At 37.3% G+C, this 26,979-nt stretch overlaps 2 protein-coding genes across 3 annotated transcripts in view; both read left to right on the top strand.

The window, feature by feature from the left end:
* Nucleotides 1–8,776, top strand: part of LOC140159029 (A-kinase anchor protein 13-like) — a 186,997-nt gene extending 178,221 nt beyond the window's left edge. For both annotated transcript variants that reach the window (XM_072182352.1, XM_072182353.1), the window contains one exon: nt 8,672–8,776. In XM_072182352.1, coding sequence (XP_072038453.1) covers nt 8,672–8,761 — 90 coding nt within the window. In that variant the 3' untranslated portion in view covers nt 8,762–8,776. The remainder of the gene's footprint in view (nt 1–8,671) is intronic.
* Nucleotides 8,777–16,048: 7,272 nt separating this feature from the next.
* The window catches only part of LOC140159532 (uncharacterized), an 85,913-nt gene continuing 74,982 nt past the window's right edge, over nt 16,049–26,979 (top strand). The window contains exons 1-4 of the mRNA XM_072183022.1: nt 16,049–16,084; nt 17,109–17,235; nt 21,998–22,346; nt 23,432–23,652. Of these exons, the coding sequence (XP_072039123.1) occupies nt 16,049–16,084; nt 17,109–17,235; nt 21,998–22,346; nt 23,432–23,652 (733 nt within the window). The remainder of the gene's footprint in view (nt 16,085–17,108; nt 17,236–21,997; nt 22,347–23,431; nt 23,653–26,979) is intronic.

A 26,979-nucleotide genomic window follows, 5' to 3' on the forward strand; every position in this document is an offset into this window, starting at 1 on the left:
CTGCAATTTTGATACCTGTAATGATTTGATAGAAGGTAGACTGAACTCTTCATGCATGGGTTGAACATGGTCTAATGTAGCATTCATGTGGGCCTCAGGACTCAACCAATTCCTTGTCAGCTGTGAGACCCCAAGAGTGTGCCAACATGTAGTAAGTACATAGCAGTTAAGCTTACAAAGTAACTAAAAGGCTCATTACTTTAAGCCGCCTTTTAAAGGCCCAATATATGTGATATACATACATGGAATGAAGGGGTGAATTCAGTAACTGGAAGACATAGCGACAATGATTGGCCCTCTGAGCCCTGAGGTCTCAGCCTCTTGTTTGTTGCTGGGGTTTGTTGCACAAAAATTAGCGTTGATAGCCAAGATATTAAAGTGATATGAAAATGGGCACATTTTTATTCTGTTTGCTACCAGTGATTTTCCTAAGGGTTTCCCATTCTCAGCGTGACATTAGTTCTACTTTAGTGGTTTATCGGTTGGATAGGAAAGAAGTCAAGCATATATTTAATTTCATTCTATGACTATAGGCATGTATCAAAATAGGGAATAAACCACAAGGACCCCTATAATGACAGAGTTAATAATCATGGTAAGTACATGTACATATTGTAACTACAAATTGTGTTTATATAGTCAAGTCATACTGAAAGAAACACTTTCCGATATGTCAATATGTTGTAAAGGATTAGTATGAAATACAAAAACTGGAGCAGTTGCAACAAAGTTCAATAGGCTTAAATGTAACTTCCAAATATATGTGCACATATGTAGATTTTCATATAGAATGACATAACAAAGTACATTCTGACACATTGAATTAATGAATTTAATTTCTCGCTGATAACACACTTACACCAATCAATTCTTTAAAAATAATGAACTTTTGACAAGATAGACAATGGGTATGTAACTGACTGTAATTACATTAAACAAAAGGCATTAATCTGTCCTGGTAAAAGGCCTGTTTAGTAATGAATGACCGAGTAATCAAGATTTTCTTAGAATCGACACAGGAAGTAACATTGTCATTGTCAAGTAGATGTCATTTGTAGATGATTTTGTCAATCTTGCTCATGGGTAAACCTCCCTGAAAGATGCACTTGCTACCCTTTCTATGCTGTTCTAATGCCTTGCCAATGGTCCACTTTCTTACCAAAATTGCACTGGGCTTACACAATGCACATGTTAATGAGTGTGTATTAAAAGTCTTCATGGAAAAGAGAACCGAATACTAGCATGCCTAATGTTGGTTAAGGTTAGTCTTGGAATTCTAGGTAAGCAGTTTTACATTCAATGAGTTTTTACACCGAGATATATGGTAATAACTGTATACAAAGAATTAATTAATAGACTGAGGATCATACAGGTAGCAATGATCTCTAGTATTTCAAAGCTAATCAGACGTAGAGCATTCTGAGATGAGAGATTTGCAGATTGAGGCTCAGTATCTTCCTGAGTGTTCGTAAGCGGTATCAAGTGTGTAGCCCGTGGCTCTTACGGTGGTTTTATATCGCAACCAGTGGTGGTAATGGGAGCCTGTCCCCCTCTGTAGTTACACCTGTTTATTTTCAGAGTGACCACAGCACTGCTGTAGTTATTTCCTTTCTGTAAACTTAAGGGTTGCCATAGGGGTCTAAAATGCCCAATTGAAAAGGCAAAACAATACTCTGATTATGCACATCTTTTGCATAGAAACTTATGGTTCAGGTAATTATTGGGCTTGATTTGCGCTTGATTGCTCCGCTATGATGAGACAGAAGTGGCAACCAGGTTAACTTCACATTTCTCTTATGGTCAGTCAGTCAGTCCACATGAAAGTATGCTTGCCCATTATATGGATTATTGGTGAATGGTCTGTGATATCTCTGATACAAGTGGTGAGTGTTCAGTAAAGTTAATTGATACAGAGCCTAGGTTTGTTGAATTGTTTAGGATCATCAGAGTTTAGAAATGGACTCTCCTCCTTCTACAATCATGATCATCAGCAGTCGACTGCAGAGCAAGCAACCACAAGTTTCCTCCAACTTCTGCGATCTTGGGTCACTGAAACAACCAGCTGCTTCATTCCACACAACAGGCACTGAACATACTGCAGAAACTGTGTGTCCGCTGTTGTCCAGGTTTCCTCTTTGTGGTGGAATATAAATGGGCATATTCCTTCACAGGCGTCCATGGCAGTCCATGGCCCAGGAATTGAATGAGAGTTGATGGGCCCAACTCGAATGATCAGAGGGGTAGTATGTAGTGTTGGCCAGATTGTATATAGTTTCATCTGGAATCTTGCTTATTGAAGTCAGAATACCATGATTTATGATTTTTCCATCTGACTTCTACTAAATTTCTTCTATGGATATCAACTTCAAGGAAAAAAGAGGATTTAGTCTCCATTCAGAATGCTTGTTATGCTAAGGAAATTCACTTGTGTATGCAACAGCTTTATAGCAGTATCGGACAATTGTGTAAAGCTGGTGTGCACTGTTACCTTTAGGGTGGATGAAGGTGGTGAATAGAAGCCTGCAACTGAAGATATATTAGGTTTTCAGGCAGTTTTAGTCATATCAAAATAATATTGTATTTAGGTGAGATTTGTAATGCTATAGTGCATCTCATCTCAAGTTGAGACTAACATTATGTTGGATTTTGCAGCGGCACGTTTGAATTGGTGCATTTATGCAGTTGCGTTGCCATGGTATAGACAAATTGCCCTGTTAGCGCACATGATACGAAAATGCCACTGGGAAATCCAACATGGTGTAACTCTCAACTTGAGATTAAACACACTATAGATCGAGAAGAGAGTGGCTGGAGATTAAGACCCAGTCCAGTATATTTTCGTCATCGTGTCGTAATTACATGATTATGACACGGTTATGATAAATAAATGATGAGAGCGTCCGCACGGTCAGCACATGGTCGTGTTGTAATAAACTCTGGTTATACACACGCCACGACAATTATTGAGTAAACAGAAATACAACGACAAAATGCATACACACAGGTAATGTTCATCTGCAATTACGACACGATCATGCTAGAAACCAGCCCAATGACAGATACACCTGCACTGTCTGTGCACCCTCCACAAGTAATGGTGCTTGTACAGGGTGTCCCAAAAGTCTCGATACCTTTTTGAACCGTCATATCTTTCGCTAGGATTAACCGAGGGAAAATCAAAATACATATTTGAAAAAGAGTAAATTCGGGCAATTATTTGGATGCCAAACATGATAAATTTTCCTTTTTTAATAAGACATATATGACCAATGAACAATGCAACTAAAATGCAACATGTCAATAGTGGTAATCAAAAATATGCGTTTTGCGTTGAGAATTATAAAATCGATTTTTAGACTTCGCTCCTCGCCTTCTATTCTAGTAAAATTTGGAAGAAAAAGCTTATCTTGTTCTGTTATGATATGGCTGATGATGATATATTGAAAACATTTCTTCATAGAATTTCCAATCTAACAATGGTTATATATTCAAATAGAAGTTTCAACCCTGGCCCTGATCACACTGATGATGAGCATCGACTGAAGATCAAATGTGTTATTATTAATGCTTAGAATATGCCTTGACTTTTGAACACTTGTAATGGAAAACAACTGGTTGTTTCCTTGTGTTTGCAATTACAATATGAAGAACGATACTTTAAATGTTCACCTCTCCGTCTTTCATCATCCACTGCGAAATATTAAGAGTTATGTCCTTACATTCCTGGTGCAGGAATTTTGTGCAGGTTGTGAGAGAGCAGAGAATTGAAGAATGGAATATTACACAACTTTAGAAAATAGCTTTTACTGGCTTGATTTCTGAATAAAATCAAAGCATTAGTACACAATTCCTGGTGTTGTATATCATCTTGATAGTCTAATTCTATAATACGAGAACTGTTTGATATTTGCAATTGAATTGAATGGAGAGACATTGGTCTTGAAGTTGAGAGGAGGTAATGGATAGTTGGGATCCGGAGATGAGCTGTAAACTTATTGTATGGTTTTTTGTGTAATATGCCCAGCTGTTTCACCGTAGATTATTTATTATGTTAGTGGGTTTACATGTCAAATTTGGTGTCAAAAAAATTGCCAGAGTTTTCTCTTTTCAACGATACCTTCACTTTTGTTATCGCGTGCTGGAGTTATGAGTTATGAACGTTTAAAATGGTATCGAGACCTTTGGGACACCCTGTATATAGGATGTGTGTTAGAGTGGTACGCCTGTTGTCTCCGGCAACTGTGGACTGATTATGAATTTTAAACTCATAAAATGTGGACAAACAAATGGTTACAAGACCTATTTCGAAGGGCGCTACATAGAATTTAGCATATGACCATTAGCGTGTTTCTATTGAGTCCCCTGCATTTTACCAGTAAAACTGTTCGCCGTCAAATAGCGGCGAAAGGCAGATAACGGCCAGTTTCCATTGCACGTTGTTTACCGGTAAACACTCGATGAATAGCGTCAATTGACACACCTTAAAAGTTTGCCGGCGAAAGGTCGTGCACTGGGGTCAATCCCTGGGTCAATCGCAAAGCATTGTGGATTTTAATATTGTAGTATTTTCTTAATTGTTTGGCTAAAAATGAGGTAGCAAACACGAGAAAAGAAGACTGAAGAATGTTTTTTTATTAGCGTTTTCATTCGTTCTCGTACATCAATGACGCCATTGGGAAATCCCTCTCAGTGATATCGACGTGAGTACTCAATATTGTTGCGCGCAAAAAAAATAGGTCTTCGAATTTAATCTTTCACAGTTTAATTTCAGTTAATATTCTTTTTAGTGAATAGTAATTTAACATCAACAACATAATATTAAATTCATGAAATCTTTCTAATCTTCTGAAGCACACACCGCCGTGGATCCGAGTTGATTTCTATTTATTTCGCATGCACAGCTGGATTCATCCGCTGTTGTTGTTGTTTTATTTCATGGCTTTTACTAGGGTCATAAATCATAACTCATGTTAAATATTTAGCATAATATGTATAATGCAAGGATAATGCATTATGAATATTTCTTCCATTTACTTTATTTATAGCAAGTGAGTCAAATATTTGTATGTGATTAGGCCTAAGAATTTTTGCGAACGGAATGGTTTATAAATACATAAAGAAGCTACCTCATTGATGATGCAGAGGTCAATTTCGCGACTCAACTTCTGTTTTCTTCCCTGTATGCGCATTCAATCGGAACGGAGTGAGCTCCTATTGACGTTCACCGGCAAGCGTCCCCGCTATTTTCCTTCCTCAAGAAGGAAAACGTTACCGGTAAAAACTCGCCTCTGTTTACCGGTAAATAGCGGGGAAGGTCAGTTTATATTGAGCAGAATTAATCCCTTTACCGTCTTTTTACCGGTAAATGGTCCCAATAGAAACACGCTACATGTGTTAATTTATTGGTAGAAGGATCTCGACAAATACAACCCTACAACCTTTTTGGGTGGCAAGTTAAAAACACATGGCCATATAGGTCACCTGTTTTAGGTATAATGTCCTCGGTTGCCTGTTAAAAATCTTACAGATCTATGGTTGTAGGTGTTTGCCAACAAACGTGGACACACTTGCACATCACATTTAAACCGTGGACCACTCTGCAAATGGTCCTCAGTTCCTGGAGGTCTGCAAACAATCGCAAATGCATTGCATGTCTAATTGTCTATTTGCGAAATACGTTCTCTATTGTTATATGAGATATAACGTCCGCAATTGCTAGGTTAAATTACATACATACAAAAATAAACAAAAATATACAAAAACAAAAAGGCGGAAAGTGTCCTCGGTATGTTGATTGAGTACGGATTTAGATGACCATGTGTACATAGTCCTAAACAGTGTCCACGTTTGGAGGTGATTAGGTATGGGTGTGTGTATGTATGTATATGGATCTTAAGAAGCAGAATTGCAGGTATACGCATCCTCTTGTTTAGCCCTGGACCCAGTGCCGTGACCAGTACCCGCTGGAAGTAGTCCTCTGAAGTGGCGCAGCGGCCTCGCTGGGCTGCAAGCGCCTCTCGGCCGGTTCTCGGCCTCGTTAGGCGGCGCTCGCGCCAGCTTTCAGCCGGCCTCATAGTCCGAGGAACTGAGCCAGTTCTACCTCTTGTTTTGTTATAAATACTTGTGCGCCTGAAAATGCTCACTTCCGGGGACAGTTGTGTGCTTTTAATTACACAACCGGGGACATATCTGCCAACTGGGGATCACCCGGTTGGAGAAACTGTACCCCCTGCATCCCCTATGGCTAAAATCTTTTAAAATGCAATAAAAAACCAGTGATATATGCTCAGGGGTAGGGTCATGTCCCCGAATTATTCCATCAAAAAATGTTTTTGGAATCGACCATTTTGTCCCCAGATTATCGATTGAAAACACACAATGTGTGAGTGTCCCCACTTGACACACAATTCATGTGAGTGTCCCCGCTTGACACACAATTCAATTCAAGAGAGGGTGCAACAGTCTGAGTAAGCAATACAGATTTACCTGTTATTAGCATTGCAATATAACTATAGTAAAGAGTTAGCTGATTTCATTTCATGTTTCTGACAAAACTATGGGAAAATAATGTTCTTTTTTAGTGCAATCACCTTATGCCAAGCATCTAGAGACCTGTCCCTTTCCTCACTTATTTATACTGTATACACTTGTTTAACCTGGTTCTTGTATTGTTATTAGCCTCTGTATGGTTATTCATTGTGGAGTTGAAAACATAATTTGTAGGCTTTTATTTCACATCCCAAGATGCTTTGTAATAATTGCAAACATTAATTCTGAAGTTTCATGGCAAACATCCAAAAATTGGGTTTGTAAGGTGATCCATAAGTTCCTTGTGGACAAGTGCATTTATCCTTAGCCTGATAAGGAGTGTTGCATGGGCATATATTTTTACAGAAATTTGACATGTTTTTCAATGGGTAAAAGTGCTTTTTCTTCCTTAACCTTAACCCAACCAGAGCTCACTAAAGCTCACTTTTAAAACTACTGCTCGTGCGTTCATTCCAAGTGATGCGATGACGCAATCAGCCAAAGTCATATATACCCAGGGAATCGCTGGCAGGACCAGTGTAACCCCAGTGGCTAGAGGCTGGTGATCTCCTGCGCGGCATGCGAGGGGTCTAAGGTTCGAATCCTGGGGGTACCAAATGATTTCTTTGTTCATCTTCTCTCCTTTTTCGTTTCTTCTTTCCCTTCCGATAGCAAAAAAACCATGGGCAGGGTTAGGGTTAGCTTCCAAAAGTTACTTTTTTCCATACCTATTGAATTATCATGATTATACCGCTGATGCAAAGTATGAACATTGATGTCAGTTTCGTGGTAATGTTTCTAAAGACCCTTGCAATCCATACCAAGGGGCAAGAGTGGCTTCGCAGCAGAGCGCCAATATAGGTTCATGGTCTGTAACACAGCCTAGTTTCCTTGAGGGTTTCTGATCAATTAGTTTCATAAGGAGTGATGGATTGGAGTGGGGCCGTATGCGGAGCCCCTGCAAGCCCCCCCCCCCCACACCCCGGTTCCTAAGCCTATCAACCATATGATAATATCAAAGAATGGTGCATGCTGGGATATTCAGTTTGAAACTCATTTCACATGTATTTTGTAGGCAGAGTTGGCTCAGAGGTGGCTGACAGAACTTGAACAAACTTTTTCATGTGTTTGTACAAATAAGTGGTGAAAACCAGACATTTGCTCAGTGTTGTGTGCCAGGTTTGATTTGTGTACGGTATTGGAGGTACCTAGAAATATGACTCAATATATAAAAGGTTGCCCTTTTTCCCAGTTCAACACTATTATTTTTTTTTCATGGAAATCTATTAAATATAACTCAATTCATTGGAAAGCTGACAATTGAAACTTATTGGAAATATAACAATGTTAAAGCAATGCAGTTATATATGATTTTTACAATATAATGATTTGAATATAATAGAAACCATCAATAGTGAGTAAATTATTTGGTTTTGTACAAATGAAATTTATTTTACTAATGAATATAATAGTATTAATAATAGAAATTCTTACACAGTTAAAATAATCTAGCAATCTGATTTTCTTATTCCCGTATCTGAGCTTGGTTATGTCTGGCTATATACCTACGTACTGTGAATGACAACTACACGCAAGAATACATGTATCCTGCAGCATTGATCATGTGCAGTAATTTGCGTTGTTGCGCCTTATTGGCCAAATTCATGCACAAGAGTTAAATTGATAAAAATGGTCACGAAAGTGGACGTAAATTACATCCAAGCATAATTTTATGGTTGATCTATGCACAATATGTGTTACGGCGTTGGACCCATTATTGCAGAATAAAGGGCTCTCACGTGATGTGTTTTAACAAATCACAGTGTGCGATTTTGAATAATGGGTCATGAGGGTAATAATATAGGCCTAATACATACCAAGCCTAAAATTAGGAACACTTCAGCAGGGATGAGATTCTTACTCTGATTAGAGGAATTCCTTTTGAGTTTTTCTTCCCTGTGTAAAAGTTTATAAGATTCATTAATTTTCCTCCTTTTTTTGGTGCGTTTCCTCTTGTTTGATTGAACCTCCATCTCATGCCTGTTCAGACTGTTAATATATAGATGTGAATATATGGAGTAAATGAATGTACTATTAACAAGTTTTCCCATTTTTTTCTCTTCCTTTTTTTCTTTCTCTACAGGCAAGTAGAAGAGAATCATTATCTCGATTCAGTGCATCCTGTCCAGTACTAGCTGAAGATAAAAAAAGAAAAAAAAAAGGTAAAGTCTAACAAATACATTGTCTACATACTAATATAAATCTGTCTGGATATCTGTCTGTGAATGTCACGGTCCCCAGTTATTCTCTAAATATTTTCTAAGCTTTCACACCTTCAAGATTGTCTTCTATCATTTTCTAAGCTACGGTGTTAAGTCTCAGTCTCATGGTGATTGCAAATTTAGTGCACACAACTTGTAAGTTTTGGTACTAGGTGAACAATAGTGCAGTGCGAGAAATTTGTAGTGCAAAAAAAGGAAGTTTTGCATTATAATTAAAGACAGAGATAAAAACAATTTATCGCGCCTGATGTCACTGTCAATTACGATCCTTGATTGGTTTACACAGGTTAATCAGCTGGCAGAAAAGGAAGACGATCTATCTGGTGCTAATCGGAGAAAAGGAATAGCAGCAAATGGCGAAAAATTCTGTACTTTTACAAGGCAAAAAAACAGCTTTTCTAGGCATTGTGGACATGGTGCCTTCACCAAAGAAAGTTTCCTACTATAAAGAACTAACTTTTGAGATGGTTTGCATGTCGAAAGGTGCAAAATTAACAATAAGGCGCCCGGCCGGTTATAAATCCGCGTTCAGCAAGTCATCATCACGACACTTGTAAACAAACCGTGCTTTCGAGTTTGATTGACAGGTGACGTCAGACGCGATAAATTGTCTTTATCTTTGTCTTTCATTATAGTGCACCTTTTTTGGATGGGGGCACTCAACTTAAATTTTGGTAGGGGTGTGCGGTGCGGAGTGCCGGGGGGAACTAAGAACTGATTTTTGGGCAAAGTAGGGGCTTGATGAACTGAAATATCAACATTTTTGTGGGGGTTTATGAACTAAAAGTACTAGCTTTGGAGCTAAGAAGTTCATTTTTTCCCCAAATTTGAGCTCAAGAACTCAAATTGTCAGTGTTTGAGGCTCAATGAACTGGAGCATGATGGTAACACATCTTGTTTTCAAGTTTGACAGCTTGTCAGGTTTGTTGTTAGGGATATACACATTTATGTTATAGAAACATAATATGCTCCAGACATAATCCAGGTCCTTCAAATTAATAATTTGTTCATTTCTGATCCTTGCCTAGAGCATGAGTGAAGACTTAATATGTCGCCCTCTGTTGACTATTCATTGAGAGTTGACTTTATTTACCAACACTGGGGTATAAAAGATCTCTCCCTGGTGATCCCCCTATTGTCTTTTCCGGAGTCCTCTTGGTGCTAGTATTGTTGGCATGTGTGAGACCAAGGATGCTAAAAAAGGTAATTGAGTGGGAGGGGAGGAAATAAGAAAGAAGTTAGGGTTAGATGACTATTGGACAAGTGCACAGCTGAACACAAACATCTGTGAATGGTCTACAAGTATGAAAAATGTCAGAACGTTTCTAAAAGTGGATTACAGAGCCGAGCAGTAGTGAACTCAGATGCAGTCAAGTTTTGAGTCGGATAAATTGGCAGCAAGAGATTACACAAATGCAGTATAGAGATGCTGGTGTGTATGAAAAAAGCATGAACAAATTTCTAAGGAATTATATAAGGGTGAACTTTTTAAGCTTTCTGCAAAAAATATCTCTTGATTTTGAAGGTCATACATGAGTGATGTTTCATAGAAATGTCTGGCTGTTAAAGGTTTCCTGGTTCTTGCCTGAAACCCAGCAATTTTTGTAATTTTTTTTGCTATATTTTGATATGCATCTCAAGACTTGAAACACTTTTAAGTGCACAAATAACATAGCTCATCTAAAATGAGACTTATATAATTACACATTTATCATAATGCTGCCAACATTGTGAATCATTGTCACATGTGTAATGCGTACGCGTAAACTTAAATCATTGTTTCACGCACAGATACCGCCGCCCTAGCGCCGACGCGATTGACGTTATGAGCTCACATGCGTGTATTGGACAACACGAAGTCAATGCAATTCAGGCTGCAAAATGAACAAAACAAACATCGCATGTTAACCTTAATTTGTGTTATCCGTGCTTCTGCAAAATAAAAATAACGTGTTGTGTTTGTTTCTTTGTCGGTTTGTGTGTCAACATGGGTAGGCCTATGTTAAAGGGGTATTGGTGTTACGAGTTGCATTTTTTATACTTTTTAAAATTTTGTATTGTTTAGCGATTTCCCTACCTAAATTAAAATTTTGTGCGTGAGAAAAAAAAAAAAAAAAAAAAAAAAAACATTGTGAAGAGAAAAATCTGTAAGATTTGAAAACAAAAATGATGCCTCTCTTAGCATCACCACAAGTTACCACATGAAAATAAAAAGGATGTAAGATAAAACCACAGATGTAATTAGCCTTTTGCTCAGCTCATCTTAAGAATGCGTATTATTTGACATGAAATATTCAGAGGACAAACAGTGTAGTTTTTCTTGCAGAGGAGATTCATGAAGCCACCGTTTATTGTATAATAATCTCTCCTCAGCTATAATAGCCCAGGACAGTCAGATCTCATTAATTATTCAATCATTATAGGTAATCAATGTTGATTACCTTATTAAGTTACTCGGCAAACTGACATATAAATAGATGACTGTGTATCGGTATCTTGTATGGCTCTGTGGATGAAGTTGATGGGTGTCATCAGTGTGTTTAAAGGACGGGCTATGTGTGTGTTGTTTTATGGATTCAACTTTAGTAGGTTGATGGATGTGCATTTGAGAGGATAGAAACACATTGGAAGTAGGGCAATAATTAAAGATGATGTGGAAGTATTTTTAATAATTTTTTATTGGGGAAAGAAACTATGTCTAGTGACATTGGGCTATCATACAACCCCAATGGAAGATCTTCCACAGAGGGAGTGTGAATTTCATATGGGATTACCTAAATAAATAACTCCATTTGAAATCTACACCCCCTGTGTGGGATATTAAGCTCATGTCTTCCGTAGGTGAATGGAATAGCCCATGTTTTCAAAATGATGCTATTTTGGTTATAATCAATTACAAAGCCTAAAAACTTGACGAAAGAAGGGTGACAACTCTCTAGTCCTAAGGCTCCCTAGTCCGAAAGCTCCTTAATCCGAAGGTTCGCTAGTCCGAACACGTAATTTACCATTTGCTAGTCCGAAAGGTTCGCCAGGATAAGGTTTTCTAGTCCGAATATAGAATAAGGCTCGCTAATCCTATACCTAACCAGAACTCTAACCCTAACACTAACCCTAAACCCTAACCCTGACATTAACCCTAACCCTTATTCTATATTCGGACTAGAGAACCTTCGGATTACCAAACTTAATTTGGTTTTCGGACTTGCGACCTTTCAGACTAGGGAACTTTCATACTAGAGAACCTTCGGACTAGCGACCCTTCTGACTAGAGAGAAGTCACGGAAAGAAGTCCCACATGTGTATCATTGAATCAGGGGAATCTTTGAAGCTCTTTGGTAGACAACTTGTCATGTTTTCAATAAAAGATTTTACTCACCACAGTCGCTTCTCATATTGAGCTGGACAATTTCATTTCCTAATTATAGAAATGCACCAAAAGGCACAATATAACTATGCCTATTAATAGTTTGTTTGAATCCAATGCTCAGGCTGTTCACATCGCCTTGCCTCCGTCGTTCATGTCGATTTTAGATTTCAGAAATAAATAAATGCTTTGAACAAAATCATCAGAGGATGAATAGTGTGAACTTGAGTAAACTGCTCTATGACGGTGTGGGGCTATTTCCAGTGCTATGCTTAAAGGATACTCAATGTTGATTCGTGACAGCTTGATAATGGTATATTTTGTGTTCATTTCTTTTTGACATTTGCTTGTTTCCTGGCAATGAGATTACTTGCATCATTCATCAAATTAATTATTTGTACACCTCGGTGACAGTTTTGTTGTAAATGTTAAAAAAATCCAAAATTGACTGAAAAGTGGAATGAATGAATGAATGAATGAATGAATGAATCAATCAATCAATCAATCAATCAATCAATCAATCAATCAATCAATCAATCAATCAATCAATCAATCAATCAATCAAAATGAATGAATGAATGAATGAATGAATGAATGAATGTAGATATTTATATAGCGTAAACAGCCTCAAAGCGCTTTACATTTATTCCGCCATTATTAAAATATGTCTGAACCACGTTTGCAGCCTACAAGTGGCACAGGATTCATCAGTACAACGACTGTGACTACCCTTAACAGCTTCCCATTGCACCTGGGTGGGGTGAGGCAAGCGAGGCAAAGCGCCTTGCCCAAGGGCGCAACATGTTGGTGGGACGGGGAATCGATCCCACGCACGTCAAGCAAGCTCTCAGATTATGAGTCCAAGGCCGTAACCACTGAGCCACCGTGCCCTCATGAAACAACATGAATCAGCAGATTTTATGTTTCAAAGTTTTATGTATCTTCTAATACCGTAGAATTCCATCTACAAGCATATATGCCTCTTAGAAACGAGGCGAAAGGCATACACCCTCCACAAAAAATTACAATAGATTGGTCTTATAATAATACATGTTTGTACAGCCGCCTGTATCAGTAATGCAGTTGCTCAAACTCCAAATAGTGTTTTTGTGGATGGTGTCTGCTATGCTTGTAGATGGAGTGATACACCATATTGTTTACTCTGGTATTGACCTAAGCCAATGGATAAAGGTGCAGTGCACAGATTTGTATATTTTGGATTCTGGGTGTGATTTCCAGACATGAAATCTTTTTTTACATCCTTCTAGTAGAAATTTGTAAAAAAAAATCGTACTCTTCAAGTATGTAAATTTTATTATAAAAAAAGTCTAAATTCAATTGGAGGAGCTATGGAGTGCATTGAATGTACTTCTGTAGAAGTCTACAAATAGATGGATTTTATTTTCAACCAACCATCTATTTTTTTACTGCTTGTTTAAACTAGAAAAAAAGTTTCATCAAAACCACATCATTTTCAATATCTATGTTGTACTCAAGATTTTATATGATTAAGAATTCAAGTCCGGACTTCAGGAAATGGAAGTGGCAAACTTCTAAAACCTGTGAAAACATTGCATCGAATACAATCGTGATGCACTTTTCTCCTTCGCTGCATTTAATGAAAGACGTCTTGTCTATAAATAGAATGTATATTTAGTTGAAAAACACCAATCGAAAAACCAACTTGGTAATTTTGTCTTGTCTAGTAGTCAAATAGAAATAAGTGAAAAATAACAGCTGAAATTTGTAACCGCTGCTCATCGCTTAGAGATCTAGAGCAGAAAACAAGCCACAGCTTCATTGTCTGTCTCAACAATAATATCGCCACTTGTCTTCATTCCAGGAAGAAATTTTTATTTCATTCCAACACTTCTCTTCCCCATTTATCTCTCGTGTTGCAATCTCAAGGCAATGGTTTACATAAACCTCACGAAACACTTAAACTACCAGCAGTGGTTTGAGGGTGGAAAATATGAGAAAATATAAGCTAAAAACCTGTGCTAGCTAGTGCTGACTTTTGGGAATTTTTAAGGCCCTTGTGTTCGCTGCTCCAATTAGATGTCACATGTAAAAGTGACAGATAGCCCATGGTAACCTGTTCAATTGGCTAAAAAGCTCCCAAAATAGAGGCAAAATAAGACTTGGAAAGGTGAACTCTTCTGCTTATTTAGTGCCCGACAGCTAGAAGTGTTGCCAACATTTTATTACTAAAGATTTCGATTTGTGCAGGTCAGTGCCTTGCATACAGTTGGATGAGCAGATAGTTTTGAGCATTTACTGGACGTTAAAAGGGGGGTATTTTTTCTCCATTCTGTAAAGAGCAATACCAGGGTCGCATTATTTTCAGAAAAATAACACATTTAAAAAAACTGTGAGCATTTCACATGTGAAAATAGTGTTTCAAGTTGCATTATTAAAAAACACCCAAAAAACAATAAGAAACCTTTGAACCACAAACCAATATTGATCGAAACAATCTGGTTTATTTTGTCCCTGATCTAGCAGAAAATGGTCTTAACCTCTACTGTATCCTGAGCATTTGTTGTAGACGGTCTTGGAGGTGTACGTAAGGTTAGCTTAGAGACTCGTTTCTGACGTCAGGCTGTTGTAACACCGTGTCAGCACTTAACTTGATGAGGAGATAATACAAGGAAAGGGCACAATAAAGACTATTGTCTCTTGAGGCACGAGTAGAGTTTGATAAAGTGTGCTTGGATGATTTTGTGTTGGTGGCACCTTTGCTAGCACTTCTTTTGGCGATATTTAGGATAGGATTTCAAGCATGATGGACTGGTTTTGGAAGCAGCTGTGTAAAAGTATCTAATTAAACCATCTATCTATGTGATGCAGGTTAAACCGGGATATATTTAGAACACCCACACAAATTGGTCATGTAACTTCTATTTCTATGTCAATTGTATTATATAAAATTTATATGTTTGTTGTGATAAAGCCAAGCAAGTCGTACATGGGAAAATGTGATTTTGAGATGTAAACAAAGGAAGTGGACAAATTCTTGGGACATGAAGTTCTAAGTGTGATTGAATTTTCAGTATATTTTGTTGCCAGTAAATTGGACAATGTTGTACAAAAATGTACAATTTTTTTTTTTTTTTGTGTGATATCTGAAAGAATCAGAAAAGCGTAATGTTTGTGAGCAGCCTAACAGTATCTTAATATACGTGAGGGCACGGTGGCTCAGTGGTTACGGCCTTGGACTCATAATCTGAGAGCTTGCTTGACGTGCGTGGGTTCGAGTCCCCGTCCCGCCACCGTGTTGCGCCCTTGGGCAAGGCGCTTTGTCACGCTTGCCTCACCCCACCCAGGTGCAATGGGAAGCTGTTAGGGGTAGTCACAGTCGTTGTACTGATGAACCCTGCGCCATTTGTAGGCAGCAAACGTGGTTCCGACATATTCTAATAACGGCGGAATAAATGTAAAGCGCTTTGAGGCTGTTTACGGCATAAAGCGCTATATAAATATCTACATTTATTTTTTTATTTTATGCTGGAAACCATTTTTCAAGCTTTTGTGTCAGATCCAGAACTCTTCTTTAAATTTTCGTCCCAAAGGCTATCAATTAAACACTATTGTACGAGTTCTAGTTTTTGCCAAACGGTTTCCACATTACTAAAGTAAATGACTTCACCTCTCATCTCACCAACTCAAATGTAATTTACCTGCACTAGACAAGGGTGTTGGCAAATGTGAAACACTAGAATCACAGATTAAACCCCTTGCTGGCTGACATTGTCAATAAAAGTCTTCAAACTTAATGAATATATCAACTGAGTTTGTCAAGAAAAGTTATAAAAATTTAATTTTCGCTGGGGTGTTTAGAACTTGCTTTGAGAACGCCTATTTGATGGAAACTATGGTTGGTATTGATTTGCAGGTTCTGAAAATGCTTGTACGTCAGTTTTGGAAAGAAATTTCTAAATCTGACGGACTTATTACAAAATCTGGCTGACTTTATTACAAAAGCTTGTAGAGGTGCTAGACTAGATTTCACAGCCTAGAAATGGCTTGAAGAATTTCCTCTGGAGGGATCACACAGATAGTGACAGGCAGTGTTGCTAAAGTCACAATTTAGCAGCCCAATTGGGCTTCTTGCAAGGTTTGGGCTACCTTGAGAGAACGCCTTGAAGCTCTATAACCCAATACTTAAGCCAGAAGTAGGTGTATTTTATATTGTGAGTTGCCACTCCATGTGTAATATTATATATCATATAGAATAAGTAGTAGAGATGATAATTGTGTGCATTTCGATTGTCAGATACCATGTGGATGAAACCTTATGCCAGTACTAGTAACAATGCGGTGCTTTACTATTGATCAGCAAAATCTAGACCCAGTATTACTTAGAAGCACACTTTTTGTCTAACTTTGTTTGCATCTTGCAAATACTCTAGGCAACCCCAGAGATTAGTTGAAACTGAATAAAAAAAGTGATGATTTCTAAATAAAAAAACACCTGTGTGCATGACAATTTGATAAATAATTGATAGTATAGGTTTTTTCCCCTATTTCTTTTGGAATGAATATCGCAGTTTTTATCAATTTGTCCAATATTCAATTTTGTGGTGGTGTAAAATTAAGTTGATTTTTTTCCTTCAGTTTTCCCATAAATATTGAACATATTGAATTTCTGTCTGATTGACTGCACTAAAATGTATAAATTTAGATAATCTTACACAATTGAATAGTCATATTGCAGCCTATATTTAGGGTTTGGGATGGGTGGGGTAAGGGCAAGCATCAGTGCAGATACATGTTGGCAAAAAAGAGAAGCATGGAAACTCAGTCAGTCTCAAATTGCAAACTCCATTGCTTTTGTATCATGATGCTTGGTGATAAATGTTCCAAGCTGATTTGATAGGCACTTTCTGGTTGGGACCTGATTTGTGAAAATTGAACTAGTTCTGATTCCTTAGACTAGGGACAGAAGGCTCAGTACCCAAATTGGTTTGATCTTAGGATTGACCATCGATGCCATTAGTAGAATCAATGCAGCTTTGACGGTGGATCCCAAGATCAATCCAATTAGACGCCATGTAAAAGGTAAATTGGACAAACCTGTGTTCACAGGCTGTAATGTTCACCTCTCTTTGGAAGCAATTGGGCCAGTCTCCATATGATGTTCCTACGGAAGATCTCTGCACCTGCTCCACAGTGAGTCTGTTGCCTTCCTGCCATTGAATAAAGCCAGTACACCTGGGTGCAATAAGGGTGAAGAGCAGTGCCTAAGTGCACAACATGTTGACGCTGCAAGGACTCAACCCCACAACCTTGAGGTACTTGCACGATTATGAGTTGAAGTTTTAGACCACTGCGCCACCGTACCCCTGTACTTAAATGTAACCAAGTCTTTATCACACTTTCATGATTTATAATGGATATCTACATAACACTTCTAATGAACAAGCCGGAAATAGTGTTTTCATCTGCTAGGGTACCTATGATTGCACTTGCAGACTGTGTTATGATCAGGCAACAGTCACTTGAGCAGCTTTGTGAAAAGGAAAAAAAACCTCCATAAGCTATCTTGATCCATTTGGCCTATTTATACTCATTGATCATCTCAAAGCAGTTACAGACTATCACAAAATGGGCTATTCGATTTCAAAACCACACTCCCCCTGTGGAAGATTTGGGAAACATCTTGCACAGAGGGAGTATGAATTTCAAATGGAATTAACACATTAGCAGCTCCATTTGAAACTCGCTCTCCCTCAGGGGAAGATTCAAGTTGAATCTTTCTCAGTGGGTGTATGAAAATCAAATGGAGCTTTCTAATGTGCTCATTCCATTTGAGATTCATATTCCCCCTGTGGTTGGCATTTCCAAATTCTTCCACAGGGGTTGTGTGGATTTTAAATGGAATAGCCCAATGTCTATACAGAAAGTAAATCTATTACAAAGGATCTATTTTTTTTATCGGTACTGAATTTTATCATCTCAACAACCAACTTGTGCAGTTCTCTCCTTTAATTATGTATGTTCACTTTCAAAGCAAATTGAGCTAAAGGTAAAGGACTGGTACATTAGTGCATATTATGCCAACATAAACGGATGAGAATTCTCTAAGGCTATTAAACGGTTAGATCTTGTGAATACTACTTGACGTAAGCCATACTTGATTCATTGCAGTAACTACTCATACGCCTGCTTAAATTAATATGAATAGCTTATTAAGAGTGCCTCATTTGTTATATAAAGTAGTATGAAGAAAATATGTCAAAACACTCTTTAAGGGCACAAATAAAAATGGGAGAAAACGTTAAGAAGTATTTACTTTTGTTCTTCTTGTTCTATTGAGGTACTTCGAAACACAGGAAATCTAAAAACCGTTTGATCTCAATGTATGGTATGAGCCTTTGATTGCAGACATTACGGTGTCACAAATGTGGTTGAATCGTAACTTAACCAACTTACATAGTTGTCACCAAGAAATGTCATTATAATTGGAATTATGAAGTTATAAATCAGTAATAATTACTTTTTGTAGCCTTTAGAGAAAGAGAGACAGGTAGGCAGTTATAATTCTACTACTTTCGTTTTACGGCCAAAAATGTGATTTTTGACACTAAAAATGCTTCTTCTTCTACATATAACATAGCACAGTGACGCCACTTGCACACATGCATTGACATAGGCAATATAAATGGAATAAATCAAAGATTGACCAGGTTAGCGTGAGCTGCTAAACTTGACGTTTGATAGCTGTCGCTTAATTGTAAACACGATATTAACGACAGGATCCTCACTCCCGAGGGCGTCTGCATTGTGAGATGCAACGCAAACCTGTAGGGTCATTCTCTGCTTTAGACAGGAATATCAGCATGGTTGTTATTGCTATGTGCATTGGCATTTTTGGGCCAAATTGATTCATTGTCACGCTTTGCTGTGGCGAATAGTTGAACGTAGGAAATGTCAGCTTGCAGGCTTTATGTGACTCAAATTAGGTATTTAGAGTGAGGTATTTTTTATGTAATTTGTAACATAAAATGTTGTATTCACAATGTAACAAACAAATCACATTTCTTTGACATTTTCTCTTGTCCACCGAGCCTAAATATTATAATGATGAGATAGATGTTGTGTGTTTTGAAGGTTCATCTGATTTTGATCATGTGCTTAGATAAATATTTTGCCGAGAGATTTGAAGATTTGAGAAGAAATTTCATAACTAAATAAGAGCTGGGGGGGGGGAATATATGCAATGAACTCTTCCCTGATTGCCCTGTATAACATTAACCTTTGCAATTGACACAGTACCATTCCAGTGACTCGTCTTTATGATCAATCAAGTCCAAAATATCAATCAAGTCCAAAATAATTAATTATTTACCATCCTGGCAATAATGGGCCATTCCATTTAAAATCCACACTACCCCTGTGGAAGATTTTGGAAATATCTTTCGAAAGGGGAGTATGAATTTCAAATGGAATGAACACATTAGGCAGCTCCATTTGAAACTCACCCTCTCTCTCTGTGGAAGATTCAGGTTGAATCTTTCTCAGGTGTGTGAAATTCTGATGGAGCTGCCTAATAGATTCATTCCATTTGAAATTCATACTGCCCTTGTGGCAGATATTTCCAAAATCTTCCACAGGGGTAGTGTGGATTTTAAATGGAATAGCCCAATTATCATTATTGATTGTTCTTTTGCTTTGTGAGAGGCTTTGTTTGATATGTTAAAAAGTTGGTTAAACCAGGTAAAATTTTCCTTGAATAGATAACAAACTGCAACCACACTGCTGTTTAGGCAAATAAAAAATCACTCATGAACAATCGCATCACCAGGTTTACAAGCGGATATATTACACGCCTGGAAGAGATGGCGCGTCAAAATTGAGCGCATCAGCCACAAGGTAGGGTTAGGACATTGCCCCGTCCTCACTGTAAACCGGTATTACTTAATAAACATCTATTAGTAACAGTTTCTGAAAAAGCCCCCAATGTTTTGCTTTGATTTCCCAGAATAGTTACACAGCAAATATTCTTAGCTGTTAGGTATACACTGGGTACAATGTCCGAATTGAATTAGGATGCGTTCCATACGGTAAATCAACAGACTGAAATTAGCTCTCAATTGTCGACTTCCTGTAGGAATTAACAGGCAGTCAGCAAGACAACTTAACAGTTAATGAACTCCATCGCTATTCACTAACAAATTATCTATTTATTTCCCTGCTGCTTCATTTATCAAACTGTAAAATACCGTATGGAAGGATTAACCGATAAATTTGTGGTACTTATAGATAATGATAGCCTGCAAATTAGTTTGCTGCTCTAAATACCTTTTCCTTTGGATTTGGTTAATTTGCAAGTTTGCATTGCAGCAGTAAACAATTCTGTGCAATACATTTTGGTAGGTTTGCATTGCAGCAGTAAACAATTCTGTGTAATACATTTTGGTATAAATATGATTGTCATTTTGTATCTATTTAAACTTTTTTTTAATATATAAAATGAAGAGCAAATCAAGTTAGGGCAGAATTCAATTATTGGATTTCATCCAGGCCAGTAATCTAAAATAAGTGAAGGTATAGTGCCTCTGGTTACAGCCTTGTTATCAAAAATAAATGGCTTGAATCACAAGGCAAATCACTAAAGTTTTTCTTCTGAAAATTAGTTAATATAAAAAAAGAGCAAGACCTATCATTTCTCTTTTTTAAGCATTGATTTTTATGGAACAAGAAATAATCACAAATCTAAGTGGAAATTATCTAAAATTGAAATTTAATAAGATTTTCTTTTAAAATTTTGTTAATTAAAAAAGAGAGCAAAACATAAAATTGATTTCTGTGCAACAGGATATGATCACAAATATAAGTGGAAATCATGTAAAATTTGCCTGTTTCTAAGAATGTAGGCTCCCTTCTCAAACTATCTGGCTTTGACAGCCCTTTGACTGATTCATTTTATTTATCTTATTAATTTATTTTCAATTTTTTGGGGGCTGATCCAGGTTCACATGGATTTCTAGTCAAAGGATGTACTTTTGTACTATTGCACTATCCATGATATATCCCTTGTGATATGGGAAATTTATCCTGATTGTTTGATTAGTTGTTATTATTTTTTATTAAGTAATTGATATCACCTGAGAGATTTGATTGAATTTTGTATGAAAAAGTTATAGCATGAATGTTTTTTTGCTTCCAAATATTGTAATAATTTTTGTAATGGCATACTTAAGTTCATTTTGCAGTTAGGGACCTTGCTTGTGTGTCATCATGAATTGATATCGGCATAGTTTTCACAAGGTGTTCATATTTTACATTATAGATGTAACTGGTGTTATTTAACCATCCCAAAGATGAAATATTACATAAATATTGAGGCTTTCAAATCACATATTCTACAAGGCTAATTTGTTTGAGGGTCATTATTAGCACAATTTGATGAAGGCCTTATGTTTACCACAAAATAATTGATTTACAATTTTATATAAATGGGCTATTCCATTTAAAATCCACACTACCCCTGTGAAAGATTTTGGAAATATCTTTAACAGGGGGAGTATGAATTTCAAATGGAATGAACACATTAGGCAGCTCCATTAGAACTTCATACACCTTCTGAGAAAGATTCAACCTGAATCTTCCACAGAGGGAAGGTGAGTTTCAAATGGAGCTGTAACTGTATTCATTCCATTTAAAATTCATACTCTCCCTGTGAAAGATATTTCCAAAATCTTCCACAGGGGTAGTGTGGATTTTAAATGGAATAGCCCAATGCAGCAAAATATAATTATATCCCTTTGAAGTGTGAAATGAATTTGACAGTTTTTATTTTGATTTCTACTTTTTCCAGGTTTACGGGACCTTAACGCCAGGAGAAAACAATCACAAACCGATGCTGATCTACCCAAGAGTCCAGGATCGGCAATCAAGATCCAGGTGGACGACTTTGCATTAGATGACATCGAAGAAAGCAGTCTACTCTCACCAGATACAGAAGACGGACTGGATGGTAGCGACAGTTCTCCCGAAGAGGCTGATCTCATGCCAGATCCTGATATCTTGGAGCCAGATCTGCTGGAACCAGAAGACGAGTTACCATTCCCAAGAAGACACAGCTGGGGTCCGGATCCTGAGGATCTTGGTCTGAAAACAAAGTCTAATGAATCGCAGGGGGAGAATTTAGGATTTTCTACTTTAAGGTTGGTTATTAAGTTTATTGGTATCCTGTCAGTTAGATCATAATAATTCTTAGAACAATGATTTACTCAGTTTTGGCAATTAGGGATTATTATTTCAGATCTACCGTATTTGTTCCTTTAACCTACCATGCCCCTATAAGCGCCCACTCAGTGACTTTTACAATGAGCAAAACTGGAAAAACAGTGGCATGCAAACTGATATTAGTTTATTAACTGCCCATGCAAATCTGAATCATGGTCTGAAACATATGACACACTGATGATGATAGATGAATATTTTGGGCCTTTTTTACGTATTGTCGGCTTAAACAATGTAAAAAATAAGGGCCCACCCAAAATGACTTTGTTAATGTAACGAACATGGTACTTTCAACAAGATAAACACTCCAGCAGACAGTAATCATAGTACTGATATATTTATGTAACTTAAAATCCGAGATGGTTAACAAGCAAATGCTAAGAGCCGGAAACGCAATGTTGACATTATCTCTCTAATCATGTAGTAAGTCAATAACCTGCAATGACTGCCTGTACAATGACACTATATCTATATATTTATTTATTTATTTGAACTTTTCTTTACTTAGGGTAGCTCCTTCAATGTCAAAACACTGATTTCCAAGGAGGCCCTGCATTTACAAAGATGGATTGTGAACAAGAAGCATAAATATATGTAGTAATAAATCATAAAATATAAATATTATAAATGGTATATGAAATTGTGAACAAATGGAATAGCAAGTAAAATTTTGATGAAAAATACATATTGCACAGGTTTTATCAAAGCAACTGCAATGCTCATGGAATTGAAATTGCATTTACCATCAGTAGTATAAACAATGAAAAGTTCTTTTACCTGCATTAATATTCCATAGTGGTTTAAGAGCAAAGTTGGTTTGACTCATGATTCGTTATGTATCATGCATAAAAGTGAACTGTGAGGAAAAGTAAACAGGAGCCATTCCTTATAGGCATTTAAATGTGAGTGTTGCCAAATATAGTAGAACCACTTATCATTTAATCTATTCCAAAGAAAACTTGCTTCTAATCCATTTAAACCTGTTTTCCTTTTCTGTTTTTTACAGTAAAAGCATGGTTCATCTGGACACAGATAGTGGGGAGGAATTGGAACCCCGGAGTTACGGCTCCAGATTATCCCCTCACCCTGCTACATGTAGATTATCCCCTCATATGGATGGAAGACTGTCCCCTCGTGGTATGGATGGACGGTTATCACCACGCCACATGATGGACACTAGGATATCCCCACTACGCATGGAACCTTCTAGAGAATCCAAAGAAAAAGGTATGGATGGGGAAATGAATGATGTAAGAGGATAGGGACCAGAGGGTAAGGACAGAGTGATGAGAATGGGGAGCCTATGGGCCTGTCCTATGAAATGCCATGGATGGGGAATTGATGTACAAGGATAGGGACCAGAGGGCGAGAACACGGTAGTAAGAATAGGGGAGTCTATGGGCCTGTCCCATGAAACCCTAGGACATGGAAATGATGTTAGTAGATATCGACCAGAGGGTGAGGGCACAGTGGTGAGAATGAGGGAGCCTATGGACCTCTCCTATGAAACCCCAGGTCAACAGTTTCAACATAATAGTCCTAGTTTTTGGTAGCAGCCTGTATATTCTCATGCTTTATGCAATATCAAATTATCAAATGTGCACTTTTTCGTGAGAAAGAGAGAGAGAGAGAGAGAGAGAGAGGAGGGGAGAAAGAGGGTGAGGAGAGGGAGGGAGAGGGGAAATGAAGAATTCAAGGGCTTGAGAGAAAGAAGGACACAGTGGTGAGAATGGGGGAGGATATTCATCTGTCCTATGAAACCCCAGGTCAACAGTTACAACATGATAGGCCTAGTTAAGTTTTTAGTAGCAGCAGGTATACTCTCATGTTTTATGCAATATGAAATGAACAATTTTTAGAGAGATAGAGAGGAGGGGAGAGGGAGGAGGAGAGGGAAGGGGAGGAGAGGAGAAAGAGAGGAGGGAAAGGGGCTTGAGAGAAAGAGAGTGAGAGAAAGCAAGAGACAGAGCAAGCAAATGAGCGAGACAGAAAGTGAGATTTGAGTGTGATAGAGAGAGGAGAAAGGAGGGAGGGTCGGGGAGACAGAGAGCACTTTCAATTCGCAACATGAAAGACAAGTGTTGCTAATGCTGCAGCTGCTGTTGTTATTGTTGTTTTTCAATGAAAATGGACATAATCAGTAAATATGAACCTTGCCATTCTCCACGCCTGAGGTAAAGTGTAATTAAACCTATGAAATCAACAATACTACAGTTGGGAATATTGTTAAATTTAGCCACACTTGCATCCTCCCCATACCCAAACAGAAAGGTTATGCACCTGGGGTTCATTGAGATTGTGTGTGGGTGTTTCGTAGAAAAACCATTTAAGTGAACTTTGTAATTAACACTACACAGAATATGTCCACTTTCTAATCATATGGATGGACAAGATATGAAGTGCCTAGATACCTAAAGCTGCCTTACAACTTTTTGTATTTTTTACATAAATGAGGTACCTTTGTAATATTGGCTAAGGAGAGGCATAACTAAGAGTGAACATGGCACATGCTATTGAACTTCACTTCCATTCAAAACAATATGTGGACAATTCCATTCCAAGCGCATCATTCCGCAAAGCGAAGTTTATATGCAAACTTTGCGTTGCAGAATAATGCGCTTGGAATTTCCCATTGTGACATGATCTGATCCGTTCAGACCGAAGTTGTAAATTGTGAAAATTGAGTTGTTAATATCATGACTACTAATTTGCTATAGTAGCCAAGGTTACCAACATTGAAATCATTAATCCCCTTGCAAACTTAGTCGAAGAGTTTTGAACTTTTGATATGTAAATGTGTCTTTTAATATTAGCATGAAAGTTCATCTGTGTTGGTAGACTTTGTAATTAATTGCTTAAACCTATGATATCAAATCAAAATTAAGACTTGACCTCAAATTGTTGGTCGCAACAATGACCTTCATCATCCCAAGTCTTGGATCAGTAACCTTTTGGACACTTGACCCAAAACTTGATGTACAATTGGGTGGTCAGTCTCCTGATGAAGGTCAAAGTTGTGACCGAAAATTTGAGGTACATCTTAATTTTGTGTTGAGCTCATAGGTTTGAACAATTAATTGTAATATGTTGTTTATTGTTTTATTCTCCTCATTTCATTAAGGGTGGGGTATGACGTTTGGACAGTATTTATTTTGGGACATTAGAGCACATCAGACATATCGAATTGCATTCTGAATACGAAGAATGTCATTCTGATATCAAATAATTTTGATTTTTTGAAATTCGCAATTTAATACACATTTTATGGCAAATCATTAAAATTGATATTTTTGATATTTAACAGTACTTGAAGTAAACTTTATAAATCTGATGATTTATACTTAAAGTGTATGTAGGTGGGATGAAAAGCCGACGATCAATTGAAAATTTTGACCTTTCAGATTGAAGATATGGATTTTTTTCCCAAAACACCAAAAAAATTAGGTCTTTTTGGGAAAAAATCCATATCTTCAATATGAAAGGTCAAAATTTTCAATTGACCGTCGGCTTTTCCTCCCTGCTACATACACTTTAAGAATATATCATTAGATTTATATAATTTACTTCGAGGACTGTTATATATCAAAATTTGAAAAATATCAAATTTTTATAATTTGTCATAAAATTTGTATTATATTGTGATTTTCAAAAAATGAAAATTATTTGATATCAGAAAGACATGCTTCAGATTCAGAATGCAATTCGATAGGTCTGAGGTGCTCTCATGTCCCACAAAAATACTGTCGAAACGCATAATAAACGCTCATTTTAGATCCCTTAAGCCGACTAATTGGATTGTGTCACGATCATAGTATTGATAACATGTATAAGAACACAAGGCAGCAAGCATATGGCATATCACATGTTGTGCCTGAAACAGTGTCTATCACCTGTAAATAACTGTGGAAAGACTTGTTTCTTAACCAAAATACGCACAAAACATAAGCCTGAACATGATTTTTCTTGCAGTGACAAGTTTTGTAGGATTGTGACAAATTTCTAGTCGTTAGCCATAAGAAAATGTTTCCTTGACCTATCCCTTTTTTATTTACATAATTCATAATCTTGATACTTAATTATCATCATTCAAACACCTAATGTAGTTTATGTACTGTGCATCATACCCAATGACTTTGCTGTCAAGTCATATATTGGTTGCAGAACTGTGCCATGGGGGTTGTATAGCTACATCAAGGTGTTAGGACTTTGTGTCAATGTATAATTTCCTGGAACTGTCCTGCATACAGAAATCCTACTAGATTAAAAATTAATTATAAAGGAACAAGATTTAATTAACAAGTGCCCTCCCAAGTACCTTGATTGCTTTATGAAATTAATTGAACCTGATTAGCAATGGCAGAATAATATTGGTAGTCGCCAGTAGCTTGTAATTTCGTGCAATATTTGTTATTTTCCTGAATTTTAATTTGTTAGTATATTAATCTTGTTGCTAAAAGAAATCTGTATAGCAGGCAAGTTTCAACTATTTATTAGATCTGTCTTGGGCAAAAGGTCACTCTGAAAACAACAACAAGAGTGAAACAAAACAAACAA

The sequence above is a fragment of the Amphiura filiformis genome, chromosome 8, assembly GCF_039555335.1.
Source record: "Amphiura filiformis chromosome 8, Afil_fr2py, whole genome shotgun sequence".
NCBI classification, from domain to species: Eukaryota; Metazoa; Echinodermata; class Ophiuroidea; order Amphilepidida; family Amphiuridae; genus Amphiura; species Amphiura filiformis.